The following is an 11900-nucleotide window of genomic DNA, read 5'->3' on the forward strand; positions in this document are numbered from 1 at the left end:
GGGAACAGGTGCTTAAGCAAATGCTTAAGACAATCTTAAGAATAAGCAATGACTCTGAATACCGGCCATTATGCACGGGCATGTACAGGATTGCGGTCACGTGCATCGCTATCTGATGTCATTAGCGCATGTCTTCTAGTTTTGATTTATACATATTCCGATCAGCTTTGTCTCGTTTACCCGCCAAAACTCAGAATGATTATACGCATAAAAAGGTACTGTTTATATTCTTAAAAAAAGAGTAATAAATTTAATTTACAGGGCGTCACTAATATGGAATCTCAATTATTTCACAGGGTTGGTGAGCTGGAAGAATGGGTAATTATTGAACTACAGGGCGATTTAAAATTTACCTCCGGAGATAATACAAATAAATATATTGGAGATTTACATTTCACAAAATCTGGTGCTCCTGTATTTATAGTCGGCGCACATTTATTGCATGGAAAGGAAGCTCTGCTTCCAAAACCATTTGCAGTATTAATAAAAAAGAGCAATAAGGACAGTAGTATGGAAAATAATTCTGAGACAAATACAGAATATGTTGTTAAGGCAATTGTAAAAAAGAAACTCATATTTAAATCGAGACCTAAATATATTACAAACAGTTCAAAATGAAATTTTGAAGGTCAAAGAAACAAGTATTTAACGTTAAACCTATAAAATGCTGATAAGTTATTATGATTTGTACTACTTAGAGAATAAATTTTCACAATTATAGAAAACATTACTTTATTATCATTTTCAATTACTTTATTTGTACTTAAAAGTAAAAGATATCCTAAGTGTTAAATAGTATGTAACTTAGTCTTTCATTTCTCCTTCCTCGTCCTCTTCCTCCACACCCCTTATGTACATTACATTGTTACACCTAATTAAAACTTCGCCAAGATTGCCAGTACAATTTCCATCTATATGTTCTTCTGTGTTAGCTAGCTGTAGATTCATGTATCCATCGACAGAGACAAGATAACCCTTATACTCATGGCCCCATTTTAACTTTACCATAACAGGTTTTCCAGTTAAACCATTTAGAAATGGTTTGGGATTTATTGGCATTGTTGCAGCCATTGTATATAATTTTCTTTTTTTGTTTTCTGCAAAAAATATTCACGCATATACAATGTAGGGGTTAAATCCAAATATATACTTAAACATTCAGAATATAAGAAATACTATTTTTCATTTCACATTACTGTATTACAATTTTTCACATGAAATAAAATGTATGTACTTACGTATTAAAAAATATGATGCCGGGGCAAAAAACTTTGAACTCTGCTGGTTGCGTACGACGTACCACGCTTGAACGTTCGAAATCGAAACTTTCTCGTTCTATTCTACGTCCTATAGTCCTATACACTCACATATGCACTTGTGTCACAAATGGTTGCTAGGTATTAATACGAAAGAATAGCCTAACTAAACTTGTCAAAATGATCATAAATTCTAGCATCAAATAATGATTAAAACGACGAGTTTACCAAGATATTTGTTATTAAGTTGAAAGAAAGGAAGACTGTTATAAAGGTGTGCGGTTTGGTTTCTGTATAGAGAACAATCCTGTTTCGTAAAACATGAATATTTTACCAAAGAAAAGGTGCGGATAAAACAAATTTTTATGTAATTACATTAAATGGAAACTTCGAAAATGATATAAATTGTGTTTCTTTCAGGTGGCATGTTCGTACTAAGGAAAATATTGCTCGCGTCCGACGAGATGAAGCGAAAGCTGCGGAAGAGGAAAAAATTAAGAAAGAACGAATTGAAAAAGCTGTAAGTATATGGAGAATGAAAGATTCATAAAAGTAATAACATATTTAATGATATATTTTATGTATTTAGGAGACTGAAGCTAGGATCAATTATTTGAGAGACAAAGCGAGATCAAAATACGATGGAAGAACAAAGACAGAGGATAACGAAACAAATGTATCATCCTCATCTACATGGGATCATGTCAATTTCTTTGCTGAACTTGAAGAAGGAAAACTTGACCACCACAGACCTAATGCAGAACATGAAAAGGAGAAGAAAGAAGAGAAAGAAAAATATGAAAAACAGATAGGATATCTTACATACCTTGGACAAGATACCAATGAGGCCACAGGTAAAAAGAACTGGTATGAGGAATTACCAGAAAGATTAAGGGATACAGAAAAGGATATAGAAGTACAAGTTAAGAAAAAGGCACTTGCCGATCCTATTCATGATATCAAAAAGTATTTAAGCATTATGGGAAGTAGTACCAGTGAAAAATCATTAAAAATTAAGTCAGAAACTGCAGTCAAACGAAAGAGGGAGAATTCAGATGACAGTGATTCCGATCATAGAAAATCTGTTAAAAGACACAAACATAAGAAATCAAAAAAGCATAAGAAAGAAAAATATAAGATTAATGAAAAAGAAGCAACAGAAACACGAACTATGGATATTCAGAAATTGCGAGCAGAGCGATTGTTAAGAGAACAGAGTGAGAAATTAAGAACGGAAGCATTGTTGGCTAAATTAAGAGGGGAACCAGTTCCAGCAGTAGTTTCCGAAACTCCTCCTAAACCTACTATTAAACAAAAATACAATTCACAATTTTTCCCTGAAATTGCTAGACAAAATGCTGAAAGAACTCCCAATGTACATTCAGTAAAATAATAAAATGTGTAACACTCATTTCACCATTATGTATTTCAAATTCCTGATATTTGTTATTTCTAATTTAATTATGTACATATTCATTTCATAAGAAAATAAAGTCCCCCTCTCTATTTCTGGTATACATGGATTTACACAGATGCATAGTACCTATATATAGTAAGTCACCAATACATGTGTAATTATTAAAGGCGTGAAGTTCCTATAAAGTTCTTGAGATCGAAAAAGATTTTCGATTCTGGCTTTTGCACCGTTTGTACCTTATTTCACGTCGTCAACAATAGTCTTTCGCGCAGATGGAGCGATGGAACTACGCGATGTCATATGCCATCATCCGCACGGAAGGTGTTAATATCGACACTTTAGAATGTATTGTAAATAATTTATTTATTCTGTATTCTTTAAGTACAATAATAGCTATGTTTAGACCACGACTTTTATGAAATACTTTTACTAAAAGTGTAAAGCATTGTGTAAGTGAAGTTGAAGTAGTAAATAATGTTGCTAAATAGATTACAAATAATGTGCATTATCTTACAGTAATATTATCATTTATTTACATATTTCTGTCACAGGCAAAATGTTACTATTAATTTGAACATCAAGCACATTTAATGATATAATTTAGTTAAACACTATCATCATGAATGAAGAAGCAGGTGTCGAGGATTCTTCATACTTAAGTTATGAAATAAATGGCACTAGATACATTTTCCAAACTATATCAGATTCACCTCTACATGTAACGAAAAGTGCAACAACAAATCAAGAACAGAATGCAGTTAATATTATAGACGAACCACAAGTTGAGAAAGAGGATGAATCAATCTCTTTGGTTTGCTTAGATGGTCAAGTTTATGCATTTCAAAATGGAGAATTGCAAGAATTAGATCTTAACCAGGTGATAAATCAGAATGAATCACAAGAAAAAGCAGTGTTACTCTCTAAAGAAGATGATAATTGCGAGTTGCAATATATCACGAATGAGGAATTAGTAATTGGAAACATCGATGAACATTCTCAGGGGGAATACGAAATTGTTTCTGGCCAAAATGAAAAAAATTTTATCGTGGAGAAGAATAATGTGAATGCTAACGATTTTGTGGAAGTTGTAACAGCGTTCAAGTGTAAAATATGTACTTACACTACACAAGATAAAACTCAGTTGTTGCAGCACTTTCAGAAAATGCATGTGAATCCAAAAATGGATATAGAAGTGAGTTTCAATATTCCTTGTTTTAACTGTACGTATTGATTGTATATAATACAGTGTTTCTATGTTGCAGATAAAAGAGGAATGTAAGACTGTAGATGAAGTAAAACTATTGTACATGTGTGGAGAATGTTCTAATTGTTTTCCTTCTATAGAAGATTGTAAAGAACATATGATAAATGTACATATTCAGTCTTTTTAAAGTTCAACATGCAAATACAGGTATTACATTAATGATTGCTGTTTCAGGATCATCAATTAACAGATACAGGAGCTAATAAAGGTGGCAAAGAGAATATAACTGATGATTCAAAAGATTCTGGGTTGCTGGAGTGCATAGGACAGAATGTTGAAAGTACTGATATCAAACGTCAAGTTAAGATTCAAAAACCTATTAATTCTGAATATATGCTCAATAAAAAAATGATCGAATTAATGGAAAGAAACATAAAGTATGTATACCATTATCATGGAACTCTTCAGGAATGCATAATCGTCATTGACTGTGTTTTATTAGGTGTTCATATAGAGGATGTCCCTATAAATTTTCATCCGACGAGACGATGCAGCAGCATGCACTTTGTCACACGGACTCACAGAATGGGACAGCATTTAAGTGTAGCGTTTGCCGTGACATGAAATTTACTAAATGGAGGCAGTGCAGCTTACACTTATGGAAAAAACATCAAATTGGTTAGTATTTCATAGTATTTGAATAATAAAACATTGGGAAGTACATCTGACAAGTATCTTTTTAGACATAGGTTTATTTACTTGTAAAATATGTAAGGCGTATAAGAGTGCAACAATGGTGAAGTTGTTGACTCACATGCGAGTGCACAGTGAGACGCGAGAATACGAATGCCCGGAATGCGGCAAATGTTTCAAACAAGCAAGTCAACTGCGCAATCATAGAGTTATGCATTTGGATCGTAAAACGTTGGAAGTAACGCGATGGTACACTTCAAAGAAATGTGATATGTGCGGGAAGACGTATGCGAACTCCAAATGTTTGAAGAGTCACATTCAAGCGGTGCATTCGAAATTGCGTCCGTACGTTTGTAATGTCTGCGGACATTCTAGCGCCAGAAAAGCAATGTTGCAGATGCATTTACGGCAGCATACCGGTGATAAACCTTTTAGCTGCGAACTCTGTGAATACAAAACCGGAGATCATAATACATTGCGACGTCATATCATGCAGCATACAGGTATGCATGAATAAAATATATATCACATATAACATCAACTACATATATAACATTTACAGGATTTAGGCCTTACAAATGTCCTCATTGTCCTTATACCGCGATACAAAGTAGTAGTTACAAAAATCATCTAAAATCTAGACATCCATTGCTGTCTGGTTTATTTACATGTGATCTGTGTCCGTTCAAGACAGTTAAAAATGAAAGTTACATACAACATGTAAGAGACCATGAAAAGGGTTTGATTAAAACGAACTTGCAAAAAAAGGGTAAGTTTCAATGACTTTTAACTCTTGAACTGTTTATAAGTACAAATTCTTATTTAGCTTTATTTATTTTGTATAGATAGTGAAAATGTCGAAGTTTTTCCGGGAAACATAGCAGCGGCACAATTGATTTATAGTTGTTTGGGCGCGTTCTCGAAAGTGGGAGATACATTAGAAGCGAATTTAATGTCTTCCTCAACATCTGCGGATGGTACATCACAAACAATTACTATACAAATACCATCGAAACATCTTGAGGGTTCACTGCCAACGAGAGAAGAAAGTGGAACGAAAAACAATTCAACGATCGAACAAGAAGATGATGAAACTATGCATTGCTTTTTAAAGATTCCAAGAGAGGAAGAAGAAAGCATAGACACTGGGGGTATAACCATACCTGCGGAACCCGAAGAATCGAATGCAACAATTAGCGTTGATACGTGAAAACTTGGAAGATTCAGTTATTGAAAAAAATATTTCTGTACATTAAAGGAAACAAAAACATACAATCAGAGAGAAATTTATACATACTTTAAAGGCGAATGAAAAAAAAATGCTAGTCACACGTTACTTAGAGGATATGAATCAATTTTTTTTTACAAAAAAATGTAGGATTAACATTTTAACTCTTTCCAATCATAATTGTGATATTATTTTGGGGATTGTCGATTTGCCAATTGTAGATTTTGGATAAATTTAACTATTCAAATGTTATATTTGGAAAATTTTTTATATTGTTTTAAAGGAAGTGTATGTAGATTATTCAATGAATTGATTGCATTGACGATTCTATGTTCACACTTGTTCAAAAGAGCTTTATCTCGTCCTAAAATAAGATTTTATAGTTGAAGGAAAGGAGCTTCGAGATTTTTTATTTTAACTTTTCTTATGGAAGTAATTTACGCTAAGACAGATTTAAGATTTTTTTAATGTATTTATTTATAATTGATAGGAAATTAGTAGAAGTGTACATAAAAATTGTAAAATAATAATCTGGAAACCGTTGTAAAATATAGATTGCAATGTCTCGTATGGCTCGCAGTACCATTAAAATAATATTTTACATGATGGACTAACGAAAAAAAATACTCCAGTGTTCTCGACTTAATTAGCCATCAGGTAAAATAACACTTATCCCTATGGAAGAATGAATTTAAGACTTTTTTTTTTAAGTGTTCACGTATTAATTGTTCAATTTCACAAGTATGTCTCCATGAATTGAAATCCCGGTATCAATTTGCTTAAGTGCGAAACTTATGAGAATGGTGACTGGTGGACATATACAGACGTATGACTTTTAAATAGGATTGGTTACAATGATTAAAAAATATAGCACTAAGCGAATTGTCTTTTCCTCTGGATTGCATAAAAGAACATATGAAATGAAATAAGAAATACTGCTTCTATTTAGAGCAACTTAAGCAAATTGATACGAGTTATTATTTACAGCTAATAATTCATGAAACGTGAGAAGTTTCCCTTTTTTAAGCAGCTGATACAGATCGTCTCATAAATTACCCATCATATCACAACTAACAGTCCCTGGGCAGTTCGCCATAATACGCCGTTAAAGCTATTAACTTTCTGTCAAGGAAGTTTTGTTCCACTTCTACACCACCACCTACCCCGGCTAACATGGCAAGCTGTAAATTTGTATATATGGATAAAAAGGTCAATTTACGGTGCAATGGAAGCTTTTTCCAATGTTTTTATAATTATACAAATTTACCTGCATAGTATCTACATTTCTAGGTAGAAAGTAGGCCACATGATCTGTGATTTTTCTTGCTATATTAAATAAATCCACTCCTCCGATTGGACGCATAATGTTACTGAGATCAAAAGTTTCATTCTTGGCGTATCCGGGTCCGCCCCACGGGGGACTTAGAAACACAACATCCGCAACTAACTTTGGTGCGAGTTTAAAGAAATCTCCGACGATGAATTCTATTCTATCGTTAACACCATAGACGCGTGCATTGTTTCGTGCAATTTCGATCTTAGATGGATCTATATCTATCGCGAGTACTGCAAAAACAAACAAAAAATTGCGATGTTTATTAGCGGAACATACGATTTTAATACGCGAGGGAACATACCTCTCTCACATGTAAAAGCGAATTGAATAGCGTTTCCTCCTGCGCCACAGAACGCATCGATTATGGTATCACATTTGCATCTTTCGGCTATGTGCTCGGCAATCTTTTCTGGCGTTACAGAAAACCAACTCTCTATAAGAAATACTTTATTATAATACTAACTAAAATTAATAATAAACTAAATATTTATAAAACATTACAACATTTTCCATGAGTGATTTACTGAATGACATACCCCGATCTAATTTAATGCCTTCATCGAACTTGCTGAAGAGACGGTATCTCTTCAACCAGTATTTCATTAAAGTCTTGTCATTGTCTATTTCTACTGGAAAGTTTATGTTTCTTTTAGACTGCTTCTTTCGTTTCTTCTTTTGTGTTTTCTTCACGGTATCCTCGTCTGATAATTTCATACTTTGCATTTCGTTGTTACTGTTGTTTTCATCTATATCCATGTTAGTATTTAATGCAACGAAACTCTCGTTGACTTGTTCCGGAAGCTGCCCCTCCGACATGAATTTCGTAGAGTCACTCGTCCCATCTTGTTCAAGATACATATCATCATTTTCAATATTACGGAAAACATCATCCTGATTATTGAATATGTTCAAAGCATTATCAAATTGTTCTTTCTCTGTTCCTGATTCTACTGGACTTATGGTTGCCTTACTAAATACAAATCGTTTCGTTTGCAACTTTGTCTTAATGCTAGGGTCACATTCATCATCAGAACTTGATGTAAATTGTGCTGTGTAGGAACCTTTTTCAGAGGGTTGTAACTTTGTTTCTGTCGATGATAGAGGAGGACAATAAGATAGATAATGCTTCACCTATAAAAAATAAAATGAAAGATGAAAATAATGCATTAAATGTTTTCATGCTTCGTACGACAAAGAATTTGACTTACTTTGTCTATAGTATTAGTAATTTCCACTCCGTTATCATCGAAATACATATGTTTATTTACTGGCTTAGATCTATAGCATTTCATTTTTAAATGCCTATTTTGTAACCTAATATTCTTTTTCCTGTATACGACTTCTCCTTGCAAATTCGATTGCTTGTTATTTTCGTTGAAAGTATAACCCATCAGTGAAAACGCTTTTTTCACCGATTCTAGACCCTCCTCCGCGTCGTCATAATCAGCTTCATGGCTAAAGTAAAAAGTAGATAAATGTTACTCGAATGCACTTTTTTAAATAAATAGATAATAAATTATGCCCCACCTCCGCTTTAATGTTACAGGTTTATCCTCATTAGGTTTATCTCCATCTCCATCATCAGAGTACTTTCGTTGGATAGTATTATTGCCACCAGTTTCATTAGAAACTATCATATTATTTTCATTTTGTTTAATTACAGCCTGATCATTTTGTTCACTCTTTTGTGATTTCATTTCGTTGGACTTCTCATTTTTATCTGTAGGCTCACTGTCTTCTGATTTCATGGTTAAATTTTGGATGAGCACGCCTACTGATTCCATGATTAGTCGTTTCTTTATCTTCTCGTCCTTATTATGAGACAAACTTTTCTTAGACGTGGTTCTATTTTCAGAATTATAAGTTCTATTATCTGGTCTCACGTGAATAATAAAGTGTTTGTCTATGCTCTCATCGCTTTCATCTTGTTTCCTATCTCTTTCATTACGTTTCTGACTATATTCTCGACTGCTAATCTCAAACTGCTCCTTTTTGTATTCGTCTATAAACAGTTTATAGTGGCTCTGGTACTCTATCTGGAAGTTGTCCTTCCATAAATGCTGCCAATACTTATCATTATCTTCTGTTACATATTCTTGATCATTGTCTTGATCAGAACTGCTATTTGTTATATTGCTTTCAATGGAACTCGTTACAGAACTGATGAGACTAGATGAATGAGTCGAAATGGAGTCGCAACTAGAACTAGAGAGTGTCATTTTCGTGACGTTCGTCATAGAATCTGATGTCGCGTTCGTCTTTGCTATAGACTCGTTAACAGAATCACACCTCGTTAAAAGTCTCTCATCTTCTGCATTGGATTGTTGGTTGTAACTCTCCTCCATACTGAACGGACTCAGTGGGTTCCAACCATCTCCAGTTTCTGGCGAGACCTCGAAACTCGTCAGTCTTTTTCTATTCTCTTCCGCGTCTTTGTCGTTCACCTCTGGCCTGCTTATATCGTCGAACGAAAAATTAATGCTACTCATGTCTTTAATCTTCAAATCGTTATTACCAGTGCTATTATTTTTGCTAAATATCCCTTCAAAATTTGAGCGATCAAGTTCGCAATTTCTGTGCGCTTGACTAGGAAAACACGTGTTCTGCTCTGAGAATTTCTCGATGGTTTCCCTCATTTTCAATCTCTTGTCGTTTATTAAGTAAGAATTGTGTTGGAAATATTCCGGATTTATATAATCCGCGTACTTCTCGATCCAAGACGTCCATATTATACGTTCACCGTTCTCAGACCAATACTTATCCCATGCTATATCCATTACACTTTTAGTTTTGGAATAGATAGAATAATATGGATAATTATCAGAGCTATTGTTATACCTAATGTCTTTGTTATACGTTCGCGTATCGTTCAGAGAAACATTCTTAAATATGTTATGGATCTCCAAATCCGTTTCCTTTACAGTACACACCGGATTCTCTAGATAAAATTTCTTTTCATTACAAATGGATGGATCGTAATTTATAGCGTCAATGTTATTTGCAAGATGATCTGACGGGTGAATATCTATTGTTTTACATTCAAATCCTAAGTCTTTCTCTTCTTCTTGATGCTGGGCCTGTATGTTCACTTTCTCACTTTCCAATTCAGCATCTGTACTATGGAAAGTCTTTCCGTAAGATGCCAGCAGATTTTGTATGCTTTTAGCTTCTTGTTGATCATGGTATTCAGACAAGTCTGCACCGGAATCGGATTGGTGCAGACCAAACTTTTGCGTGAGGGAATGCGCGACGGGACGATGAGCCGAATCACGAACAGAGTCATGTTCATCTGTGGAATAATTGTTGTCTGTGTGTGATGCACTGCAGTAACAGCTCACCGGTTCTTCCTAATTTCAAGGAAGGAAAAATATGCTCTTGTTCAAATGCTATTCAATACAAGTGTCTAATACATATACCATGTTACCAGATTAACTGAAAATAATTAAATATTTTAGTAGAAAAAAGGAATGGAGAAAAACGTTCTTACATCGTGTTTCTCAATGGACTGTGATTCTATGATAGATCTTCTATGGAGGTCTAACATTTCTCCGACGCAATCTCCTTCGACATCTTCATCTTCGCTTGCATCCTCTGGAGGAAGAACTGTGTACACCTCTGGATTCCTAGAGATGAAAATAATTCAAGAAATATAAACATCATTCACGATGTTACTCTTGTACTATACATCAAGTAAAATGATAGCTAACATATATAATGTAGTAAAATTTGTTATTTCTAATTTCCGCTAATTCCCACGTGGTGTGCATTGTTTATTTACGATGACATTACGCAAAATCATACAAAGGAATGAAGTAACTCAAAACTCCCAGTCATCTTTATAAATCATTGCCAGGTATAAAAAATAATTTCTGTCCCTACACGAAACGCATTGAACAAAGGAGATAACTTTTGGCATAAAAAAAGAGTATTTGACCTAGCTCATTCGAGTGGGTGTCAAGGTTAGGTCATGTGTCACACCACTGATCGATAAACGTGGAACATTCTCAACGATCAAAAATAATTATAAAAAGGTATGCCATGGATATAGAACGTAGAAACGAAATCGCAATGTTTGCTAGTATAAGTGACTCATGTTCTCGCCGATCTGTTTACCGAATAAATACTCTGCTGCAAAGACAATAAATGTAATTATCAGGATCTGAAGTCTCAGCTTGTTTCGCGATGTACACTTCGGCCAAGGATTCCCAATAGTGGTCACTCATGCCGAATCAAATGTTTAATTGACTACTTGCTCGCGAATCGTCACAACACCCACATGTCTCACGCTGCAATTTTTACAACTCCCCCGTGCAAAAACAATCCGCCATTTCTTGCACAGGACACCGTCCTGAAGTTGTTCCTGATTACGATCGCGTTCTAACGATCGATCGATACCTACCGCCGTTCGATCGAGCTTGATTTAAAATTTTAAAGAAATCGACGTCACCCACCAAGCTTAAAACTGGATTATGATCACGTCATTCAAGATTATAAGATATTGTTAAAGTATCATTTCATATCGAACAATAAAAATTATTTACAGAAATCGTGAATAGTCATAAAAAGTGCTTTATATTTCTTCGGTAAAGTGTTTTTATATATACGTAAATCGTAACTAATATAGCTCGACGGTCCAAGTTCAAAGTATAAATACCATGATCGCTGCTTTGGATTATATTTATTCAAGGATCGCGAAATAAAATTTCTGAGATGCATTTCTATTAATTTATTAGTCATAATTATGCATTCCTATAATAAATTAGATT

At 34.2% G+C, this 11900-nt stretch overlaps 5 protein-coding genes across 8 annotated transcripts; 3 read left to right on the forward strand and 2 right to left on the reverse strand.

Annotated features, from left to right (window-relative positions):
* The first annotated feature begins 6 nt into the window (after nucleotides 1-6).
* Nucleotides 7-705, forward strand: LOC108626042 (chromosome transmission fidelity protein 8 homolog). Its single transcript, XM_018026448.2, has 2 exons — nucleotides 7-215; nucleotides 297-705. The coding sequence occupies exons 1-2, from the start codon at nucleotides 49-51 to the stop codon at nucleotides 616-618; spliced, it is 489 nt and encodes a 162-aa protein (XP_017881937.2). The 5' UTR covers nucleotides 7-48; the 3' UTR covers nucleotides 619-705.
* A 10-nt stretch (nucleotides 706-715) lies between these two features.
* Nucleotides 716-1315, reverse strand: SmF (small ribonucleoprotein particle protein SmF). The gene is made up of 2 exons (XM_018026446.2): nucleotides 1239-1315; nucleotides 716-1097 (listed from the first exon to the last, which is right to left on the reverse strand). Exon 2 carries the CDS (start codon nucleotides 1069-1071, stop codon nucleotides 805-807), a length of 267 nt encoding a protein of 88 aa, XP_017881935.1. The 5' UTR covers nucleotides 1072-1097; nucleotides 1239-1315; the 3' UTR covers nucleotides 716-804.
* A 41-nt stretch (nucleotides 1316-1356) lies between these two features.
* LOC108626040 (leukocyte receptor cluster member 1 homolog) lies at nucleotides 1357-2667 on the forward strand. The gene is made up of 3 exons (XM_018026445.2): nucleotides 1357-1600; nucleotides 1677-1776; nucleotides 1846-2667. The coding sequence occupies exons 1-3, from the start codon at nucleotides 1578-1580 to the stop codon at nucleotides 2647-2649; spliced, it is 927 nt and encodes a 308-aa protein (XP_017881934.1). The 5' UTR covers nucleotides 1357-1577; the 3' UTR covers nucleotides 2650-2667.
* Nucleotides 2668-2760: 93 nt separating this feature from the next.
* LOC108626211 (zinc finger protein 708) lies at nucleotides 2761-6368 on the forward strand. Of its 2 annotated transcripts, XM_018026768.2 has the most exons (8): nucleotides 2761-3122; nucleotides 3225-3865; nucleotides 3936-4043; nucleotides 4112-4314; nucleotides 4380-4555; nucleotides 4621-5073; nucleotides 5133-5339; nucleotides 5416-5780. In XM_018026768.2, exons 2-8 carry the CDS (start codon nucleotides 3293-3295, stop codon nucleotides 5778-5780), a joined length of 2085 nt encoding a protein of 694 aa, XP_017882257.1. In that variant the 5' UTR covers nucleotides 2761-3122; nucleotides 3225-3292. The 2 variants fall into 2 exon arrangements, with proteins under 2 accessions (XP_017882257.1, XP_017882258.1); XM_018026769.2 differs by lacking the exon at nucleotides 2761-3122 and having other exon boundaries at nucleotides 3293-3865; nucleotides 5416-6368.
* Nucleotides 6369-6589: 221 nt separating this feature from the next.
* Nucleotides 6590-11477, reverse strand: Tgs1 (Trimethylguanosine synthase 1). Of its 3 annotated transcripts, XM_018026767.2 has the most exons (9): nucleotides 11248-11477; nucleotides 10622-10757; nucleotides 8662-10481; nucleotides 8343-8589; nucleotides 8196-8265; nucleotides 7671-7976; nucleotides 7436-7567; nucleotides 7066-7364; nucleotides 6590-6979 (listed from the first exon to the last, which is right to left on the reverse strand). In XM_018026767.2, exons 1-9 carry the CDS (start codon nucleotides 11355-11357, stop codon nucleotides 6869-6871), a joined length of 3231 nt encoding a protein of 1076 aa, XP_017882256.1. In that variant the 5' UTR covers nucleotides 11358-11477; the 3' UTR covers nucleotides 6590-6868. The 3 variants fall into 3 exon arrangements, with proteins under 3 accessions (XP_017882256.1, XP_017882254.1, XP_017882255.1); XM_018026765.2 differs by having other exon boundaries at nucleotides 7671-8265; XM_018026766.2 differs by lacking the exon at nucleotides 11248-11477 and adding an exon at nucleotides 10842-11239 and having other exon boundaries at nucleotides 7671-8265.
* Between the last annotated feature and the right edge of the window lie 423 nt (nucleotides 11478-11900).

Source organism: Ceratina calcarata, unplaced genomic scaffold (assembly GCF_001652005.2).
Source record: "Ceratina calcarata isolate Rehan_Ccalc_2016 unplaced genomic scaffold, ASM165200v1 scaffold39.2, whole genome shotgun sequence".
NCBI lineage: Eukaryota > Metazoa > Arthropoda > Insecta > Hymenoptera > Apidae > Ceratina > Ceratina calcarata.

Excerpts from the sequence above, each read along its gene's own strand:
- LOC108626040 (XM_018026445.2), top strand. The coding sequence starts at position 1,578 with ATGAATATTTTACCAAAGAAAAG. Across the intron at positions 1,601-1,676 it reads AATATTTTACCAAAGAAAAG|GTGGCATGTTCGTACTAAGG; the intron begins GTGCGGATAAAA and ends TGTTTCTTTCAG. Across the intron at positions 1,777-1,845 it reads AAGAACGAATTGAAAAAGCT|GAGACTGAAGCTAGGATCAA; the intron begins GTAAGTATATGG and ends TTATGTATTTAG.
- Tgs1 (XM_018026765.2), bottom strand. The coding sequence starts at position 11,357 with ATGAGTGACCACTATTGGGAATCCTTGGCCGAAGTGTACATCGCGAAA. Across the intron at positions 7,365-7,435 it reads CGCTTTTACATGTGAGAGAG|TACTCGCGATAGATATAGAT; the intron begins GTATGTTCCCTC and ends TTGTTTTTGCAG. Across the intron at positions 6,980-7,065 it reads GAAATGTAGATACTATGCAG|CTTGCCATGTTAGCCGGGGT; the intron begins GTAAATTTGTAT and ends ACAAATTTACAG.
- LOC108626211 (XM_018026768.2), top strand. The coding sequence starts at position 3,293 with ATGAATGAAGAAGCAGGTGTCGAGGATTCTTCATACTTAAGTTATGAA. Across the intron at positions 3,866-3,935 it reads ATCCAAAAATGGATATAGAA|ATAAAAGAGGAATGTAAGAC; the intron begins GTGAGTTTCAAT and ends TCTATGTTGCAG. Across the intron at positions 4,315-4,379 it reads TTAATGGAAAGAAACATAAA|GTGTTCATATAGAGGATGTC; the intron begins GTATGTATACCA and ends GTGTTTTATTAG.
- SmF (XM_018026446.2), bottom strand. The coding sequence starts at position 1,071 with ATGGCTGCAACAATGCCAATAAATCCCAAACCATTTCTAAATGGTTTA.
- LOC108626042 (XM_018026448.2), top strand. The coding sequence starts at position 49 with ATGACTCTGAATACCGGCCATTATGCACGGGCATGTACAGGATTGCGG. Across the intron at positions 216-296 it reads ATGATTATACGCATAAAAAG|GGTTGGTGAGCTGGAAGAAT; the intron begins GTACTGTTTATA and ends ATTATTTCACAG.